Raw genomic sequence first — 22129 nt, 5'->3', positions numbered from 1 at the left:
AAACAAGAGGAGGTGGCCATTCACACCTCGAACCTGCTTCATTCTTCAGCCAGATCCTGGCCAATCCTCCATCTCAATCTACTGACCGCAGTCTTGAACATACCCAGTGATTGAGCTTCCATAATTTTCTTAGGTAGAAAATTCCAAAGATTCATTACCTGAAGGAGGAAATTCTTCATCTTAGTCCCAACTGGCCTACCTTTTATAGCTATAAAGGGCAATGATTATGGGATCCTGACAGGAAAGAATTGGAGATAAATTTGGAAGAACAACAAACCATGACAGCATTTCTGTTTGTGGCAGAAGGTCATAGGATCTCCATGACCTTCTATCCAAACCTTCAAGAACCTCCTGCCTTGCATCTGGCAGAATTTGCAAATGTTGCACAGGACTCACCAGCCATCTCAGAACAGAAGGGAAGCAAGTCACTCTCAAACCCAAGGAACTGCCTGTGAATATGGAGAAAAGTAACTGGAGGTTTGAGCACCCCTCAGATAATCTCATGCATACTAAAGATTGTTGGAGGCTAGGGTTAGGCAATCTGCCCTCACCCTTCCCCAAACCCCCCCCGAACTCTTTGTCTCTCAGTTGTTGAGCTCCCCAATCGCCTACTCTGAAATTTTCTCCCTCAACTTCTCCAACTCCCTCTCCACTGTTAAGACACACAAACAATACCAACTTGACAGAACTTTGGTCGCTCCCTTCTAGTATCTCTCTTTATCACTCTGGCATCATTTTCATATTCAAGTACACATTCATGGTGCAATATGGAACATCTTTCTGCACTACAAGTATTATAGAAATGCAGTTAATTGTTTTGCTGTACAGCAAAGGACATTGAGAGACATCTCTAACTAAATACGAGACGTATGCTGGTAGAGTGGTTGGAATCAGTGCAGTGAGTCATCAATTTGGGTTTGATTCAGAGAGATATTAGGGGAAAGATAATTTATTTTTTCCTGAAGTCAAGGAATCATGTGTGTGGTAACCCTCTCCCAATGTATAAGAAATAACCTGAAATTAAACAGTTCCAATCAGATCTGAATGGACCCCCAAATCACAGAATTGGGTTAAGTGGTACCCTGTGAGCAGTTGGTCTTATTCCCCTTCACAGTAGGTGCTTCAGCATGTTATTCACCTTGGTATTGTGTACAGCGAGCTGTAGCATAAGAACCTCAGCTTCTCTCTCAATCAGCCTCTGTTTAACTCACTTTTTGTTCAACTCTTCTGCCAGCAATGACTCAAACTTAGTGAAATCCCTGAGCCAGTGGAAGAGTGAGCTGTTCACTGGGTGTGGTACATCTTTAAACTTTCTCATGCACCTAATAAAGCTCAAAGGATAAAAGATTCCATTCTTAGAGTGCAATTGGAAATAGCCCAAGGCTGCATTCTGCCCATCAAACAAGTGAGGCTCATTTCAAGCAAAAGTGTCACTTTTCTACAGTACCGGCAAGATACTCCCCCCCCGCTTACAAACGGATTCTGTGTCAGGTGTGGTTCAGTGGTAGATCTCTGGTCTCTGACTCAGTAAGTTGTGGTTTCAGGTCTATGTCCAATTCTGTCACACCCAGTGACGTCTGAGAGAGTGCTGCACTAATGGAAGGTGTCATTTTTGGATTAGATGTTTAACGAGGTACCCTCCAACCCCACTCTCAGGAGGATGCAAGAGATTCCGCAACACGGTTTTGAACAGGAGCAGGGGTATTTTCCCCATGGCCCACCCAATATTTATCCCATAACCAACACAGTAAAACAAACCAATTATCTTATTGCTGTCTACAGGAGGTAACCTGTGCAAATTCAGCACTTGCTTTTTTCTACATTACAGGAGTGATTACACTCAAGTACTTCATTGGTGGTAAACAACCTTGGGGCATGAAATAAGCAATACAGATAGGCGTTCTTTCTTTCAACATCAAAAGACACGGGAATTAGGTTGAATCAATACTCACCGTCAGGCCCTCGGGCAAGGTGTACTTCTTTCCAATGCTGTCCTCAGGTCCTTGGAGTTCAGTCTGGGTCACATGGGTCTCACTCTCCAATGGTGTGTAATTGGAGGTGAAGAGTTGAGGTTGGTGCAGTGCCAACTGCTGCAGTTTCTCAGAGTCCTGGGTGAGGGTGGCAGAAAACAGCAGCTTCTGCAGGGGCATCTGCAGCCGGGAATGGCTGTGGAAGGTAGTCTGCAGTTATTAAGAATATATATACATTGCTAATGTGTGATGAAATTAAGAGACAACAATTAGACAATAGGTATTCAAGTCAGAAAATGCACAGACAGTGATGTCATGGTTGTGTCACTAATCTAAATGCCCAGGTTAATGATCTGGGATTATGAGTTTAAATTGCACTACGGCTGCTATTGAAATTTAAATTAAATTAATAAATCTGGAATGTAACCATGATTACTGTGAAAAATAATATGGCTTACTTAACCCTTTCGGGAAGCAAATCTACTAACCTTCTCCAGTTGGGCCTACATACGATGTGGTTGACTCTAAACCCCTGAATGGCTTAGTGAGCCACTTGGCTCATTAGAGATTTGCAACAAATGCTGGCCCGGCTAGTATAGCTACAAACCACCAGGGAACAAAGGAAAAATATTCTCCTGTAAAAGTGAAGTGAGCTGAGAACACCACAGCAACTAATCTATTACCGGATACTAACACTTGCCCAGTTCGTTTACAAAGTAAATTTTTCATTTATGAACTGTGCCCAAAAATATAGCACACATAAATTGAAATTTGCTGTGACAGGAACCGTGAGTCACCATGAATATAAAGAGAGCTTATCTGGGAATTAAGCAATAATATTACCTATTCAAATGATCAAACCGTTGATTTGCTTTCTGAGTTGGTATATCTGACAGCCATCCAAAAAATCTATTTTTAACCTAGGGAACTACAGAAGAAGTCATTTTGAAGGACTATCCCAGATTACCCATACTGAAATAGTCTTTGAAAGTTTACAAACCATCTACTAATAAAAAAAACAAATAATTTTAAAAACGAAATAAAACAAATAATTTGAAGAATGAAAACGTTACAGCATCGGTCGTAACTCAGTGATGGCACTCCCACCTCTCAAAGGGTTCAAATTCATACTTAGCGCTAATCCACGCTGACACTACCCAAGTACTGAGGGATTCTTTTGAATCAAATATTAAACCAAAACTTCATCTTCCTCCAGCAGGGAATGAAGGTTTATTAAAAACCCTGGCCCTACTCAGAGTTATGACGATCAGAAGGACTTTCAACAATAACAGTACATGCTGTACCAATCAACTCATTCAAAAGTAATAAGATAAACATTGTTACTAGGTGTGGCTAGGTAGAGATTTCCCAGTGACAAGGTTGAAGAAACTTTCGAGTATACTCTTTCCTCAATATAAGTAAATAGAACAGTGCCCCTGATAACAGACATTAGAGTCTGTGGAAGGTACAGCTCTAATAGACCAAAACGTCTTCTGTTTATGTTGTAGTCAACCTAAAAGAATAAATTGACAACTTACAGTAACACTTTATGTATTTCCAAAAACTAGATTCTCAAAACAAAACAAACACTGAGCCAACAAGGAAGCCCAGAGGCCACACACAGGAACAAACAGCCTCTATGACAGGTATATCTGAAGTCCAAATGTGAACTCACCAAGATTATGTATAATTGCAGCACAAATCACCCTTACTCCTATACTCAAATCCTCTTTTAATCAAGGCCAATATAGCAGTTTACCTTTTAATTGCTTGCTTTATCTGCATGCTAACTTTCAGTGACTCCTGGCACTTTTATGCAATTAAAAGTAGGGCCGTGGACAGTGTTGTAGAACAGACACCTAGGGTTAATGTATATAATTCATATGTATTGAAGATGCATCATATATAGCTAGGATGGTGAAGAAAGTGTTTAGCACACACACCTTCTTCAGACCTTTTGAGTATAAGAGTTGGGACATTATGTTGAGATTGTATGGGACACTGGAGTACTGTGTCCAGTTCTGTTTTCCCTGTTGTAGTAAGGATATTATTATTAAGCTGAAGAGGATTCAGAAAAGATTTACCAGGATGTTGCCGGGAATGGAGGGTTTGAATAATAAGGAAAGGCTGTATAGGCTGGGATCTCTTTCACTAGAGTGAGACAGGTTGAGAGTGACCTTATAGAGGTTTATAAAATAATGAGGGTTATAGATAAGGTGACTGTCAGGTGTCTTTCCCTTAGGGTGAGGATTTCAAGACTGGGGGCATACTTTTAAGTTGAGAGGAGAAATATTTAAAAATACGAGGTGCAATTTTTGTTTTAAACATTGTGTGGTTAGTTTGTGGAATGAACTTCCAGAGGAAGTGGTGGATGTGGGTACAGTTCCAACATTTCGAAGATATTTGGATAAGTGTATGAATAAGAAATGTGTGGAGGGACATGGGCCAAGTGCAGGCAAATGGAATTAGTTTAGTTTGGGGTTATACCGGCATGAACTGCTTGAACTGAAGGGTCTGTTTCCGTGCTTTATGAATCAATGATTCCCAAGTCCTTTTAAAGTTCAACATTTCACAGCTTCTAAACATTTTTTAAAAACCTCTTTTTATTTTTCTGATGCAAGTGGACAGACCCATATTTCTCCACAGAGCCAAATTGTTGCCTATTCATTAACCTCTTGAAATCCCTCAAAGCATCTTTACATCATGATTTCAACTCACACCTCACCTAGTTCTGAAGTAGGGTCACTGAACCCAAAACGTTATCCTGCCACAGATGCTGCCAGACCTGTTGAGTTACTCTAGCAATTGCAGTTTTTAATTTCACACACCACCAAATTTTCTGGAAACTTATAAATATTACATGGAATCCTCACATCCAAATTGTTGATATATATTGTGAAGAGTCTGCCAGCAGGAAAGAGCCCCTTTAGATTAGATTAGATTACTTACAGTGTGGAAACAAGTCCACACCGACCCGCCGACGCGCAACCCACCCATACCCCTACATTTACCCCTTACCTAACACTACGGGCAATTTAGCATGGCCAATTCACCTGACCCGCACATCTTTGGACTGTGGGAGGAAACCAGAGCACCCGGAGGAAACCCACGCAGGCACGGGGAGAACGTGCAAACTCCACACAGTCTGTCGCCCGAGTCGGGAATTGAACCCGGGTCTCAGGCGCTGTGAGGCAGCAGTGCTAACCACTGTGCCGCCCCTAAGGAATTGGTGTTTGACATTTAAGGGATAATTAGTAAGATCAATGAAGTCAATAAACAGTGAAAGCAGCACATTTGGGTTTACAAAAAGCATTCAATTAGGTGTCAATGAAGTGATTATCACATTAAATTTGGAGTCATGAGGTTCCAGATAATTGAGGATTGGTTAGTGGATAGCAAACAGAACAATAGTAATAAGTGGGGCATTTTCAGGTTGGCAGGTTGTAACCAGCAGGGTTTTACAATCTATGTAAATGACATATGAGGGAGCAGAGATTACATACATCCAGATTTACTGGCAATAGAAAGTTAGATTGGAAAATAAGTGCTGAGGAGGATGCAAAAAGGCTACAAAGAGATATGGACAGGTTACCGTATTTCATTTCCTGTGTTCCTGCCTATTGAGAAATGTGAAATTACCCACTTTGGCAGGAAAAAAATAAGTGGAAACATTTTTGAATGGTGAAAGACTGGGGAAAGATTGCCAGAGGGACTTGAATGTATTTGCAGATGAATCATGTGGGTACAGCAAGCAACTAGAATGGCTTTGTTACAAAGAGCAATTAAAGGGTTTTACAGTAAGAAAATCTTACAAATATACAGGGAACAGTGAGGCCACATCTGGAGTACTGTGTGGAGTTTTGGTCTGCTTAAGGACAAACTTATTCCTCAGGGAGTGCAACAAATATTCAACTTGTCCCTGGAATGAGGGGTTTGTCCTGTGGAGAGAGATTGAATAAACCAGACAGGAGCTCTAACTGAAAGACAGAAAATGCTTTGATGGACTGACAGAATAGATGCTGAGAAAATATTTCCCTTCGCTGCAGAATCTAGAACAGAAGTTCTTGGTCTCAGAATAAGGATGAGACAAGCAGGACTGAGATGAGGATTGTTGTGAATCTTTAGTATTCTGTATTTCAAACAGCCATGGACAATCAGCCATTGAGTATATTTAAACAGATGTTGATAGATTTTAGGTATTTAGGAAATTAAGGGATATGGGAGTGGTGTGGGAAGGTGCAGCCTAGGCAGAAGATCATCCACGATACTTTCGAATGGCAGAAAAGGTCTGAAGGGCCAAATACAGTCATAGAGATGTACTGCATCTTACAGCATGGAAATGACCCTTTGGCCCAACTCGTCCTTGCCCACCACATATCCTAAATTAATCTAGTCCCATTTGCCCACATTTGGCCCATATCCCTCTAAACCTTTCCTATTCATATACCCATCCAGATGCCTCTTAAATGTTGCAATTGTCTCACCCTTTACTGCCTCCTTAGTCAGCTCATTCCATACACGCACCACCATGCCCCAAAGGTCCCTTTTATTTCTTTCCCCTCTCACCCTAAACCTGTGCTCTCTAGTTTTGGATTTCCCCACCCTGGGGGGAAAAAAAACTTGGCTATTCATCCTATCCATGCCCCCATGATTTTATCAGCCTCTATAAGGTCACCCCTCAGCCTTCGGTCCTCCAGGGAAAATAGCCCCAGCCTATTCATCCTCTCCCTGTAGCTCAAACCCTCCAACTCTGGCAACATCCTTGTAAATCTTTCCTGCACCCTTTCAAGTTTCATAACATCCTCTCTATAGCAGGTGGACCAGAATTGAACACAGTATTCCAAAAGTGGATTAACCAATGTCCTGTATAGCTGCGGCATGACCCCGCAACTCCCATACTCAATGCACTGAACAATAAAGGCAAACTTAGCAAATGCCTTCTTCAAATAGCCTACTCCAACTCCTATTTCTTAACATCTTGTGTTCTGAAAACAAAATCGCCCAATTTCAGTTTTGAAAGATTCAATTATACCATTGTCCAGGGTCTTTTGGAGAAGTGTTCCAGATTTCTAATATAATTTCTGAAGCAATTTTCCTGATTTTTTTCCTACCACCAAACTCAACTACAAATCAACCAGTATGACAGTACTCCCTGCTGCAAAACATGATCATGCCTGACATAAAACAAAGTTCTAATGCAGCCACCGATATGGTGTTTTGCTCTTTGTAGTTGCAGCCCTAACACTGGCTCCATCCCGTTCCCTAGGGACACTCAGTCCCTTACCTTGCAGCTGTGCAAACTCCTGGCTTTGTCCTCTGGAACAAACTGTCTGGAGCTGAACATTCATTCACTTGGTAGACTGCATTCTCTACTTTGTTCAGCCAATCCTGGTGCATGTTATCAATCATTCGATCTGCTTCATCGATTATCTGCAAAACAACCACATGCCAGTGTATTAGCATTTAGGTTAGTAAATCTGAAACATCTATCTTCTTTAGCAAAGGGGAGGGAGACATTTAACAGGAAAACCACTGCTACTATCCAGTGACAAATACTCAATTGAGACAAGTCAAGGACCTCAACTGAGATGCCTACCACAGTTCAACATCCAGCCAAGTGATATTTCCTTGGCTCACTCACAGTGGCTGCCTGGAGGACCTTACTGGAATGTGACTGGGATGTGTGAATCAATTGGCATTGTTAATTGTAAAGCCCTGGAGTACAGCTGAACTGCCAGGAGAGAGGAAGTTATCCATTATCTTTAGACTGAGGTAGGTCAAGCCTTACCAAGAATCGGAGATGCCGCAGATCGAACCCATCTGTTTTGGCAATGTGGTCAACCAAACGTCCTGGAGTTGCAACAATGATGTCTGCCAAGCTGCAATAGCCAGTAAACCTGTGGTGACAAAAGCAGGAAAACTGGCTAATGATCACAGGCATTGAGGAACCTCAGCTCACCAATTACAAAACTGCATCTACAGTCAAGGCCATCAATGCACTTCCGTCAAAAACAGGATCTTATACATGTAATTAAAAGCTAATTACATACTGGCCAAAAAACAGGGGGTTATGCCAAGAATATAGTTTATACTGCTATCAGGTAATGTTACCAGCCTGCTGCTCTAGCTCTTCAGTGGAGTGATAATTTCCTGCAAATGGCTTGCCTTCCTGCACTGTACCATTACTTCCAAAGTCCCACTAGAATCTCTCCTTAGTCCACTTGCCTCTTCCGCCTGGGAAGGGCAGATAACGTTGGCCCATTCAACCATGCCCAAAGACGACAAAACCAAGGCAGATGGGTAGGAGGAAGGGGAGGGGGATAGAGAGAGAGAAAGACAGACAGACAGACAGACAGAGCGAGAGACAGAGAGAGAAAGAGAAAAAGAGACTGTCCAAACAACAAGTCTCATGCTCCATTTAAATTTCTCTATGCTGTTTAAAAACAGCCTGACTTGGATTAGCTCCTCACACACAGGACTCTGCAGCAGTTCTGACGTGAATCGAGAACCCCTGGGAGGAAAGTACTAAGCTCAGTTGGTGAAGTGGGAATGGCCTCATTTTTAAATACTTCACAGATAATCATTCTGCTGGGGGGAGAAGAAAGAGCCGAATGATCTTAGAAATTTCAGTGGGGAGATTTAGTTTTGGACTAATGCTTCCCAAACTTTTATCCAAGGTGGTTCCATTTTAATGCCTTAGACTTTGAGAGATATCAGAGTTGCATGGAGTGGGAGTGGTCAGTAGGTACCAAACAGCTGGTAAATACCCACTTTTTTTACAGTTTGTGGTCGTAGCAACAAACTGGCCTGACAGCACCAACAACTAACTGATGCCCAGTATAGAACAAAAACAAACATTTAAAGATTTTACAGCCTTAAAAATTCATTCTACATTCTATGGCTACATTATTGTCTCAGAGTCCATAATCTCACTGGGACTGATGGTCCTTCAGTTGGGTAGCCTGAGTTGTTTGAGATAAAGAATGAGTTCAAGGAGAGAACAGAATTTCTAACTTCAGAACTGAATAGATGTAGTGAAATTCCAAAGGCACGGATCGGTTGCTCTGCTCACAATCGCGAAGTCCATTCAAGCATTCAAATGTGTTAACTAAAAACAAACAAAATTAGAATTACTTACGTATGCTCAATAAGAGAGGCCTGCTCCACAGCAAATTGTTTCTGTCCAGCAACAATCACTACTTTCAGACCCAGGCCTTCAGTATACCTTTTGAACACCTTACATACCTGAGAAAAATAATAATCATTTACGTGAGGTGTTATGGATTCTCTAAATTATTTAAATCTTTTGGTCAATGTACCACAATGGTTCATTAGCCTTTGATCTGTTTAATCGTTAGAAAATGATCTGTCTCTTGAAGGAGTTTTCAACACTGAAGCAGTATGAACTGCAAGTGAGGATGGGATGAGATAGGGAACAAAGAGCACAGCTGTCCAGTAGAGCCATATGGTCTGCACAGACATGCTTGCCACTTCGGGCATGCCAAGGTTTTACTTTGAACAGCCAAAATCAATTCTCTGATTTAGAAAAGACACTGTTTCTCCAAAGATGTGCACATTTGTGTCAGTGTCTCTCAATCAGTGTCTCCTGATGTTTGAGTTCACAGAGTACATAGATCAAAATAGGCTGCTCATGTACGCTTCCTAGTGGTATGTTCACAGAGTAGACCGGACAGAAGTTGTAAACAGTACTGTATGTAGACAGGACTTGGGTTTCTTAACACTACCTCATCATAGATTTAAGCAAAGGTCACTTGGAATGGAAAATATAAATATTTTCAAGAAAAGCATTTTTGAATTTAAATTGAAAGCGAAGTCCTGCACACATTACAAAAACCTTTTCTTAAAAAAATGTATTTTGATCAGTGACAAGTTTCTGAGTCACTGATGACTTTTAGGTCTCCGAGTTCAGTGGCATTCAAGAGTGAACAGAGTTACATCTCCTTCTCAACTGATCTCTCCTCAGCTCTTTCCAGTGACGAGGCTGAGCTGGAGAACACAAACCAGAAGGCTGCACAGTCAGTTGTATGGATTATCAGGATATCACCTGTCACTCCACCATCATGCACCTCACCATCCCCAATAAACCAATAAGAGTCAAAAACCAGCCAGAACCTGATGGAGGTAACTCCTTCCCTTTACCTGCTGAGCCAGTTCCTTGGTTGGGAGCACAGCCAGGGCTCGAACTCTGCATACCACACGGCCCATCAGCGCCTGCAAATGAAACCTGGATTTACTCAGGATGCACAGGAGAAATAAGCAACAATAAAAAGCCTACATTAATCTAACAGCTCCCAAGATTTCGGGTCATACCAAACCAAATGGGGTACATCTGAAGTATAGTCACTATCGAAATATGAAAAATATGGCAGTCAATTCACGTTCTTTTGGTCCTCTCAGACAGCAATCTAATAGCAGCATGCTTCCTGTTTTTAATAATATTTAAGTATTAGCCAAGACACAGGAGAATTCTTTTGCTCTTTTTTGAAATATAGTAGTGCTACAGGATCTTCTGCATCCACCTGAGCTGATAGGCAGAGTCTTGATTAACTCCCTCAGCACAGCAGCCTGAATTATGTGCTCAGCTCTCTGCAATGGGGTTTGATCGCACAGCGTTTGGCTCAAAGGCATTTCTAACTGAACTACTCAGCCATGCCTTCAAATAGAGAGCACACAATCTTTCTGTCAGCAAGACAGACTCAGGCAGTGACATCAAGACGATGTACCCTGTGACTCAGCAATCAGATGTACTTTTTATTACAAAGTCTACCACAGTCTGCTAAACTCCAGGAAAAATATACATTGAGTGGATTTAAAGCCTTTCATAGGCCATGGATACATTGTGCTGTTCTGGATGCTGTGAACTTAATCTTCCGAGAGGTCCAAGGAATGCCTGCCAAGAGAAACTCCGTAAGTACCAGTGAAGAGAGCACCCAGTGGAATGCATATCTCCCCCATCAACTCAATGTCAGAAGTCAGGTGACAAAGGAGCAGCACTCTATAAACCTGTGATTTTAAATAAACCTGTTGGATTATAAACTGGTGTCGTGTGACTTCTGACTTCATCCACCTCAATCCAAAACTGGTATCTCCACATCTTGACTTGATGTGATTATAATTACACAGCTCTTGAGGCTTTTCACAGCTTGGTTGAAGAGATGTCATTATAAAGCTGAAAAAAAGAGCTTCCATCTTATTGAGGAAGCATCTGATCAAACCATATGCAAATACCTGCTCTGAAAACATTGCTCATATTTTGAGAGCTTTGACAAATTTAATTACATCACAAATCAAACAACCCGCAACATTTTTTTTAAATGTTGGTTCACGGAACCTCCCAATATAAACAAATGATGTTTTTAAAACTCCAGGGTGTGAATCTGCACCGTTGGCAAAAACTAATCAATTCTTCCTTGGGCTACACCCTTTCAGTGTATCAAATTACATAGAAATATATCCATTAGTTTTTGAGATCTATTGGTGACAAATTGACCTTTAAATGGACAAAAACTTTACTGCTGTCCATCCCTTGGTGGCAGGAACAAAGAAGAGTACAGAAAATGCTGAAAGGCTCAGCAGGACAGGCAGCATTTGTATTGAGAGAGGTACAGAGCTTGAAGACTGTTCATCCAAGCTAGGAAAAATTACAAATGCTGCAGTTTTAAAGAAGCTGAAATGGTTGTGATAAAAGAGCAAAGGGGAAGATCTGTGACAGGGGCAGAACACAGGAGACACTAAATGACAGAAAGGTCAGGCGTGTAGAGCCATGGGCGGTGACAATAACAAAAGTGAAGAAATAAGAGATCTCTCCAGAGGAGGTATGTAGCAAACAGGTATCATTCAAATTTCAAAAGAAAATAAACAAGACCAAGACTGAAATATGCAGAGAAGATGAAACAAAATTAGGGCAAAGATTGTATCTCAAATTGTTGAATTCAATATTGAACCTGAAAGAGCATCCACATGCAGGGGGAGGACATTATTTGGAATTTATGGTATGGTACAGATATGTTTTAGTCTTATGTTTCTTTACAGAAAAAGTCAAGATTGTCTCTGGTATCATCCTTCACCAATTGGCTTTCTGGATGAGAATAGAGTTCTTACATCATTGATGCAGCCACTTCACCTACAATAGTTTACTGCAAAGCATCATCTTACAGGAAACCTAGAGTAATGGAGGGTCAGAGTGGTCACTTTAAACTGTTGCAAATGCATGCTTCAATCAACCAAGTTCAAACAGAGGGAAAATAGCCATGTCCTTTTAAAAGTATGTAATTAATATATATTTCTCAATGTTAAAAGCATGAAAAACAGTCAGATATCAGATTCACCTGAACAATGGGGATAACGAATGCCAGGGTCTTGCCACTGCCAGTGGGTGCGGATACACAAATGTCTCTCGGCCTGTAGCCCCCTCTGCCCAGCCACAGTCCATGCTTTGTGCTCTCCAGGAGGATGGGGATTACCTCTGTTTGAACTGGGGAGAAACAGAACAAAACATAGATTAACAACAGGACACTCAGGGAGATGTTAGTGTGATGTATTGATGCTGATCCTCCACAATGTCAGTCAGTAAGCTTCATACATTCATAACCACACTCGTTATGGCTGGTCACAGGTTAAAGTGCATGTACCAGCCAAAAACTGTAGGAGACATCAACAGACATCTGAAAACTCTCTAAACAGATCTCATTTAACCCAATCAGGTGTCAACAATAATCTGCATTTATACAGCACTTTAACATAATAAAACATCCCAAAATAAGATACAAGAACAAACAATGACAGCATGTTTGATCATCAGTCCAAGAGCTAACCCTTAAGAACCATTACAGAGAGAGAGAGAGAGAGAGAGAGAGAAAAAGAGTGCGTGCGTGTGTGTATTTGAGAGAGAGACAGAGTGAACGAGAGAGTGTATGTGTATGTGTGTGTGAGAAAGAGAGAGAGGCAGAGAGAAAAAGACACCGTGTGTATTTGTCTGTGAGAGAGAGAGAAATAAAGAAAAATATTATGATGCGAAGTTTCAAAGAGGAGAGGGATTCTCCTCTCAGAGAGGAGGCAGTCCCAGAATTCATAGGCTTTCATCACCTGACAGCACAGCTAGCATTAGCAGCACACTGAAATCAGGGATATAGGAGGGGTTTCAATTGGAGGAGTGCAGAAATCTCAGAGGATTATTAAAATGTGGGAAACAGTAGTCATCCTTACAATTAGGAGCAACTTAGGACTCAAAGGAAGATCAAAAAAGAAAATATGAATCCGTGTTATTGAGGATATAAAAGATGGAACACACACTTCAATCGATGTGTTATTGGGAAAGGATTAGCATAGATATATATCAGCTTACAACTAGGGACAGGAGGACGTTAGTGGAATACACAGCAGTGGAGGCCACAAGGATCACCAAAATTGGAGGTGTAGTGAAGAGCAAAGAGGGCTACCTCAGATTACAATAGGATCTTGATCAGGTGGACCAATGGACTAAGAAGTGGCAAATGGAGTTTAATTTAGATAAATGCGAGGTGCTGCATTTTGGGAAAGCAAATCTCAGCAGGACTTATACACTTAATGGTAAGGTCCTTTGCTGAACAAAGAGACCTTGGATTGCAGGTTCATAGTTCCTTGAAAGTAGAATTGCAAGTATATAGGACAGAGAAGAGGTGTTAGCAGGTGGGACTAGATTGGGTTGGGATAAGTGGTTGGCATGGGCGAGTTGGACCAAAGAGTCTCCTTCCGTGCTGTACATCGCTATGACTCTATGACAGGGGTACGAAGCTGAGAAGAATTGTAAACTGTGACAATGTAGAACTTCAAAAACACATTGACACATTATGCAGTGGCAGATGAAGTTCAATACAGAGAAATATTAGGTGACACACTTTGGGTACAAAGAGAGACAACATTAAATACAGTATAACATTCGAAAGGGTGTGCAGGAGCTGAGACACCTGTGCATAAGCCTTTAGAGGTTACTAGACAGGTAATAAAGCAGATAGTATTAAAACATGAACATTACAATGCAGTACAGGCCTTTCGGCCCTCAATATTGTGCCAACCTGTGGAAACAATTTGAAGCCCATCTATCCTACACTATTCCATTTTCGTCCATGTTTATCCAATTACCATTTAAATGCCCTTAAAGTTGACGAGTCTACTACTGTTGCAGACTGTGCATTCCATACCCCCTACTACTCTGAGTATTCTGGCTTCATAAGTAAGGGCACGGAGAACAAGAGCTAAAAGATTACGCTGAATTTAAACAGGACATAGCTGGAGTATTGTGTATAGTTCTAGGTGTCACACATTAGAAAGGATGTGAATGCATTGGAGAAAGTGCAGAAAAGGTTTAACAGAACAGTTCCAAGAATGACAAACTTCAGTTGTGACGAAAGATTGGAGAAGTTGGGATTATTTTCCTTGGAGATGAAAAGGCTAAGAGGAGATTTAATAGAAGTTTACAAGGGTCTGGCCAGAGTGGATAGGGAGAAACCATTCCTGCTCATAAATGGACCAAGAACCATGCTGCAGTTTTAAAGCATTTGTAAAAAAAAGTACATGTGAGGTGAGAAAGACAGTGAATAATCTGGGTTTACAATGCACTGCCAGGCAGTGGGGTGGAGATATTTTAAACTGAGACATTCAGGAAGGCATTAGATAGTTATTTAAAGAGAAGCAATGTGCCACTAAGACAGCTAGTACATACACAATGGGCTGATCAGCCTCCTGCACCAAAATAATCCTGGGATGCTGTGAAAAATACTGGCACCATAAATGATGGATGCAACACCAAAAAATAGGTTGGTCATTCAATACGTTAGGCTCAACTATGGAGTGCATCACAACCAGGTCAGGTTGCTTCAATTCCTTCCCCCCACCATGGATAGACTAAGGGCACCAAAAGTAACTGTATTGACTTAAATGACATTAGCTAATTTAGCATAAACTAAAAATCACAACCGAAGGCATAAGACAGTGGTGTAGTGTTAATGTCACTACACTAGTAATCCAGATGCACAGATTAATACCTTGGATGTCATGGCAGCTGATGGAGTTTTGATTCATTGAGTTTATCAAAATCAGATCTGGAGTGAAAGCTAATCTCAGCAGCAGTGACCGTGAAACCATCGTCGACTGATGTAAAAACCCAAGCAGTTCGCTAATATCCTTTAGGGAAAGTAATCTGCCAGTAATCTGAAAGTAATCCTTGCCCAATGCTACCTATGTGCAACTCCAGAACAAAAGGTCAAAGGGTGATTAGGGATGGGCAACAAATGCCACCATTTTAATCTGGAGGTGGTGATGTCATTGCAGTGTCACTGGGCTAGTAATCCAGAGCCCCAGATGAATGGTTTTGGGACAAGAGTTTGAATCCATCATGGCACATGGTGAATTTTGAATTCAAACAGACCTGAAATTGAAAGAAAAGCAATGGCAACCCACTGGCTCAGTAATGACCATCAGGGAAGGCAACCTGTCTTCCTTACCAAGCCTGGCTGACATGTGACTCCAGACTAGATTAGTGGTGCTGGAAAAGCACACTGGGTTAGGCAGCATCCAGAGGAGCAGGAAAATTGACGTTTTGGGCAAAAGCCCTTCGTCAGGAATCACTCCTCACTTTTGCCATGTGACTCCAGACCCATAGGAACAGTGAACTCCCTTTTTAACTATTCATAGAAGGGACGTTAAAAGGGGATGCTCATCCAATGAGTGAACAAAAAAATTGTAACAAGCAGTACATTTATTCAGAAAAAAATTATGCAAGTTAGATATCTGTTCATCACTAATTCCACATTGGCATAATGCTGGTGGTGTAACTAAGGCACCAAGCAGAAAGATTTCCATTTTTGCCACTATTCTTTGAGATTTACTAATCTCTTCCTGTACCATTCCCGGATGATACTCAATGCCCAAGCAGCAAAAAATGAGAATCAACAGTCAGGTACGACCCAGATTCCAGTGTGCTCCATAGTTTCCCACTTGCAACTTCATACCGCATAGGTCCTCCACCTCCACTTTTTCAAGTAGTGCATTCTAAATCATAAACTCACATTGGCTCTTTTGCAAGTTATCTTAAATCCAGGTTCTCCTGTGAGTGGAAATAGTTTATCCTTATGCACTCATTATTATAAATATCAAATGTCCCCTTAACCTTCACTAATCCAGACATGATAATCTCTGGTTCCTTATTCACCCACATAATGGAAATTCTCCAATTCTGTAATCTTCTCTCCACTTTCAATAAGTCCTTGATAGCTTTCTTAAAGTGTGGTGAGCACATACCTGGGAAGAAGGAATGGATACCATTGGTTCGAAGTTTCTGAAGCAGTTTCTCATGGATTCCTGGAACATTTTCGATCGCGTTTAGATTCTGTTTAATGTCCTTGTTGACCAGCATGGGCTTAGCAAGCCACTGGGGCAAGACTCGATGCACCTGCAAAAAGATAAAATAACTCCCACCTGAGTCATTATTTACTATATCCCAGTCTTAGCCATTTGTCTCAAATTCAAGAAAGTTCAGTCTCTAGTATCATCAATAAACATTAAGCACCTGATGGGTCAATATAATAGGTCTGTCATATTGTTAAGATACGAGATTTGAGCCATTGATTTCCCTCTATACAACCCAGCCAAATAGTTCAAGACAGAACAAGCTAGCATGGCGAACCTTCCTGGATAGGGATGAATGGGGAGGGAATTGACTGAATTCTGATGAATGCTACCTTCTCTCGCCCCACCAAGTCCAGTTATTAGAATATTCTAAATATTGAATAGCCTGAGGTGAATGGATAATCCAGAGGGTCAGACTAATGTTCAGGGCCCATGGATTTGAATCCCACCGCAGCAAACAGTGAAACTTGAATTCAATTAAATCTGGAATTAAAAGCTTTTCTAAAGGCAAACACATAAACATTGTCAATTGCCCTAAAAAGCCAACTGGTTCACTGATTTCCTTTACAGTACAAAGTCTGCTATTCTTACCTGGTAACTTCAAACCCACAGCAACATAGTTTACTATTCACTGCCCTCTGAGACGACCTGACAAGCTGCTCAAATCAAGGCCAACTAGAGATAGATAGCATTGCCAGTGGCACCCATACTCCATATAGGAATAAACAACTCAGGATTAGATACATGCCTCTACACTATCCTGTCCAATGTTTGGGCAGATATAGCATGTGTTAAATAGAAGTAAAACTCCCTTTACAGAAACCAAATGACATGCTTCAATCCCAGCCTCATGACAGTAGCTTTCACGACCCTGATCACATGATTATCACTGTTCCATCATTGTCACAGGGCCAAAATCTTAGAACTCCCTCCTTAACGGTATTGTGGGTCTAGCTACAGCATGTAGACTGCAGCAGTTCAAGAAAGCAACTCACCATCACCTTCTCGAGGATAACTAAGGGTAAGCAATAAAAGTTAACCGAATCAGTGACACCAACATTCCCTAAATTCATTTTAAAAAAAGCTTTTGAACTCCAGGCTAACACTGTCAAAATCCCCTCTCGAGCAGTCTTCTAGTGATCCTAGTTTTGTTTTTGAAGAATACTAACCTTCTGAATCTTTTTCTTCTGAAACCCCCCAAGAACGATCAGGCTGGATTTGGAATCAGTTGACGTATGGTTCTCATCCTGATCACTTTTCTCCTTCGCTTCGGTCTGCTCTGGTTTTTCCAGATCTCCGTTCGGTCTCGCCTGATCATTATTAGTTTCATTGAATGTCTCTAAGGTAGTTTTGGCAAGAAAGTAATGTTTGATTAATAGTGACACCAGCACCTCATCATACTAAAACTATTCAAAGTGTCATACAACAAATGTCAATTTTAAGACTGCACAGACTTTTAGATTGAAAATATAATTGCACTTTTTATGCTAACATCCCATGCACAGCACAGGATGAAATTACGAGTTGATATTTGAATATTGACCAATACACCAGGAAAATACCTTCCTCTTCTCAAAACTGAATCTTCCACATTCAACATCTCCCCAATTTGGGGCAGCATGGTGACTCAGTGGTTAGCACTGCTGCCTCACAGCACCAGGGATCCGGGTTCAATTCCAGCCTCAGGCGACTGACTGTGTGGAGTTTGCACATTCTCCCAGTGTCTGTGTGGGTTTCCTCCGGGTGCTCCAGTTTCCTCCCACAATCCAAAGATGTGCAGGTTAGGTGTATGGGTCATGTTAAATTGTCCCATTGTGTTAGGCGCGTTAGTTAGAGGGAAATGGGTCTGGGTGGGTTACTATTTGGAGGGTCGGTGTGAATTTGTTGGGCCAAATCTAATCTAATTTGGCAGTACATTTCATGTATGCTTCATCTTCTTGGTGAAAACGTTGCCCTTCAGATCCCCTTTAAATCTTTCCCCCTCACCTATAAACCTATGCCCCTCTAGTTATAGACTCCCTACACTGGAGAGAAAAATCTTGTCAGTTCACCTTATTCATGCCCCTTACGCTCCAGGGAACAAAGTCCCAGCCAAGGTCTTTTCTCCATGGAGGGGGAGTCCAGACCGAGAGGGCAAAGGTTTAAGGTGAAAGGGATAAGATATAAAAGGGACCTGAGAGACAATGTTTCCACACAGAGGATGGTGAGTGCATGGAACTAGCTGCCAGAGGAAGTGATGGAGGCCGGTACAACTACAACATTTAAAAGGCATCTGGACGGGTACATGAATAGGAAGGGTTGAGGGATGTGGGCCAAATACTGCCAAATGGGACAAAATTAATTTAGAATATCTGGTTGGTATGGACAAGGTGGACTGAAGGGCCTGTTTCCATGCTGCACATTTCTATGACTTTATTCAAGCTCTCAGATTCGTACAGTGCAGAAAAGGCCCTTCAGCCCATCGGGTCTGCACCGACAATAGCTACCACTTAAGGTGAGCTAATCCTAATTTCATGCACTTGTCCCACATCCTTGACTGTGATATCTGAAGTACTCGTCCAGATATTTTTAAAAGCTATAAGCTTTTCGGCATCCACTACCTTCCCAGGCAGTGCTTTCCAGATTCCCACCACACCGAGTGAAAAAGGTTTTTCCCAAATCTCCTCTGAATCTCCTGCACCTTACCCTAACACTACGCCCTCTCGTGATTGACCCCTCAACCAAGGGGAACAGCTGCTCTCTTTTCACCCTATCCGTACCCCTCAATCTTACAGACCTCAATCATGACCCCCTCAACCTTCTTTGCTCAAAAGAAAACAATCCAAGCCTCTCCTTATAGCTCAATTTCTCCATCCCAGACAACCTATGTACCCCCTCTAGTGTTATCACGTTCTCCCTGTAGTGAGGTGACTAGAAGTGCACACAGTACTCCAGCTGTGGCCTGACCAACTCTCTCTGTACAACTCCAACATTACCTCCTTGCTCTTACACTTTGTGTCACCACTGATGAAAGCAAGTGTCCCATAAGCCTTCTTAACAATCCTTTTCCTGTGCTCTGCCGACTTCAGGGATCCGTGAATAATTACCCCAAGATCCGTCTGTTCCTTTAAGCTATCCAGTGTTCTGCCATTCAATAATTATGCCCTCATTTTGTTTCTTGTTCTAAATTGGATCACTTTGCACTTATCAGGCTTCAATACCATCAGCCACTGGTCTGCCCATTGGACCAATCCATATATATCTTCCTGCAATCTACAACCATCTCCTTCACTGTCACTTTACCAATCTTGGTATTGTATGCAAATTTGCTTAACATTCCCCACACATTTTCATCTATATCTTTTGTGTATCTAACAAACAATAACTGTTCAAGAACTAATCCTTGTGGTACACTGCTGGACACCAGCCTCCAGTCACTCGAACAGCCTTCCACCTCTACCCTTTGTGTCTGACAACTAATCCAGTTTCTGATCCATCTCAGCAAGTTTCTCTCATTTCCATGTGCTTCAACCTTCTCAGTCTCCCATGTGGGACCTTGTCAAAAGCTTTGCTAAAATCCACATAAACTACTGAAGTTCCCTCATCCACACGAATGATCGAATTTTCAAAAAAATTCTAACAAATTTATTATTCTCAGCTTAATATTCATCCATGACCACTCATATCTTAAATCCTCCATTATCAGTAACATTCCTGTAAATCTTTTTTTTAAACTCCCTTTCCAGCTTAACATCCTTCCTATTGCAGGACAACCAAAATTGTATGTAGTATCCAAATGTGGCCTTACCAATGTATTGTACAGCCATAACGTAGTACCTCAACTCTTGTACTCAATGCTCTGACTGAACAATGCAAGCATGCCAAATGCCTTCTTCACCACCCTGTCTACCTGTGACATCAATCTCAAGGAACCGTGTATCTACACTCCAGGTCCCTCTGTCCAACAACATGCTCCAGGATGCTACCATTAACTGTGTAAGTCTGGCCCTGGTTTGTCTGACCAAAACACCTCACAATTATCTAAATTAAATTCCCGTTTGTCATTCCCACTAGCCCCTTGTTGATCAAGATCCAGGAAACAAATGCCATGCATTGGCCAAAAGTTCGAGGCAAAAGCTGCACCTGTATCGTTTGTGCTTTGATCTTGATGTTTGCGTTTTCTCTCCACTCCAGTGTTAATACTCTTCACTTTTTTGTTATGTAACTGCTTAGCACTCAAGCCTGCGTTGCCCTGCTCTGGTTTGAGCACTTGGGAATCAACATGTCTCCCAATTTTGCTGCTGTCTTCAGATTCATTTGACAGGTGCCTTGCTTTCTTTCTGCTTTTCTCTGAAATTGTAGCCTCTTCCTCAGCTTCTCTTTTCCTCTTTTTGTCCTTCCTTCCTCTGTTCTCATCTTCCCCTTGGTTCTTCTGTCCCTCTTCATCCATGGGACCTCTCTTAACCTCCAGCTGTTGCTGTCTGGCCTTGGCCTCTCGATGAAGCTTCTGCAGCAAAGTTTGGGATCGGGACTCATCATGCGAACTATTGGCAGGTTCATCATCACAGAGGTACCTAAGATTCAAGAGAAAGATGATTGGAAATATTATTTTTTTAAGCCCAGCACAGCCAGAAGCTGCTGGAGTTGAGAATCAGTTACCTGCGATTCCACATTTATCAATGACTCTATTAAATTCCCAGAGAAACTAGGAAAAATCACAGACATCAAGAAGTGCTGAGGCAATAGTTGATATGGTTAATGTCAGGAGATTCATAATAAGGCAGTATACTGTTATCATTAAACAACCAGCCAAGGACAGAGTAAAGCAAATTGGTATACTATGAGGCCTGCCACATGGTCACAATTTTTCTTTCTGGTCTCATCCCTTGTCATCTTTATCTTCCTGTTAATTTTACTTTCTCTTTCATAGTACTCATTAACTCCACTGAACGGACCACAGCTACTAGTGTGCACTGTGTTACAAGGTGGTCACAACATTACTCCATCTCATGCTTTAACAGCTCAACTTGTTAAACTGAAATAAACTCAAAAACCTTCTCCATTCAACATAACTTGCATCCGATAAATTAAAAATATCTATTATTAAATGTTCATGTGGAGAGGCTGGAAACTTGGCATTTCCAACCTCCCAGAATATGGATGTCACGCTGCAAGTAAGATTGCACTAGACGTGCTCCTCACTCTAACTCCCTCTCACCCCTCCATCTTCCCCTCCCTCTCACCCCTCCATCTCCCTCTCCCTCCTCCATCTTCCCCTCCCTCTCACCCCTCCATCTCCCTCTCCCTCCTCCATCTTCCCCTCCATCTCCCTCTCCCTCCTCCATCTTCCCCTCCATCTCCCTCTCACCCCTCCATCTCCCTCTCACCCCTCCATCTCCCTCTCACCCCTCCATCTCCCTCTCACCCCTCCATCTCCCTCTCACCCCTCCATCTCCCTCTCACCCCTCCATCTCCCTCTCACCCCTCCATCTCCCTCTCACCCCTCCATCTCCCTCTCACCCCTCCATCTTCCCCTCCCTCTCACCCCTCCATCTCCCTCTCACCCCTCCATCTTCCCCTCCCTCTCACCCCTCCATCTCCCTCTCACCCCTCCATCTTCCCCTCCCTCTCACCCCTCCATCTCCCTCTCACCCCTCCATCTCCCTCTCACCCCTCCATCTCCCTCTCACCCCTCCATCTTCCCCTCCCTCTCACCCCTCCATCTCCCTCTCACCCCTCCATCTTCCCCTCCCTCTCACCCCTCCATCTTCCCC

The 22129-nt window shown here is 42.1% G+C and overlaps 1 protein-coding gene across 1 annotated transcript in view; it reads right to left on the bottom strand.

Annotated features, from left to right (window-relative positions):
* The window catches only part of ddx51 (DEAD (Asp-Glu-Ala-Asp) box polypeptide 51), a 45267-nt gene that overhangs the window by 22496 nt on the left and 642 nt on the right, over nucleotides 1-22129 (bottom strand). The window contains exons 2-10 of the mRNA XM_060844087.1: nucleotides 20499-20929; nucleotides 17546-17715; nucleotides 16269-16419; nucleotides 12320-12465; nucleotides 10131-10202; nucleotides 9109-9215; nucleotides 7759-7867; nucleotides 7255-7400; nucleotides 1953-2166 (exon numbers count right to left, since the gene is read on the bottom strand). Of these exons, the coding sequence (XP_060700070.1) occupies nucleotides 1953-2166; nucleotides 7255-7400; nucleotides 7759-7867; nucleotides 9109-9215; nucleotides 10131-10202; nucleotides 12320-12465; nucleotides 16269-16419; nucleotides 17546-17715; nucleotides 20499-20929 (1546 nt within the window). The remainder of the gene's footprint in view (nucleotides 1-1952; nucleotides 2167-7254; nucleotides 7401-7758; nucleotides 7868-9108; nucleotides 9216-10130; nucleotides 10203-12319; nucleotides 12466-16268; nucleotides 16420-17545; nucleotides 17716-20498; nucleotides 20930-22129) is intronic.

This window comes from Hemiscyllium ocellatum, chromosome 24 (assembly GCF_020745735.1).
Source record: "Hemiscyllium ocellatum isolate sHemOce1 chromosome 24, sHemOce1.pat.X.cur, whole genome shotgun sequence".
NCBI lineage: Eukaryota > Metazoa > Chordata > Chondrichthyes > Orectolobiformes > Hemiscylliidae > Hemiscyllium > Hemiscyllium ocellatum.
The sequence above is the reverse complement of the archived record's forward strand: the minus strand, read 5'-3'. Positions and strand labels throughout refer to the sequence as shown.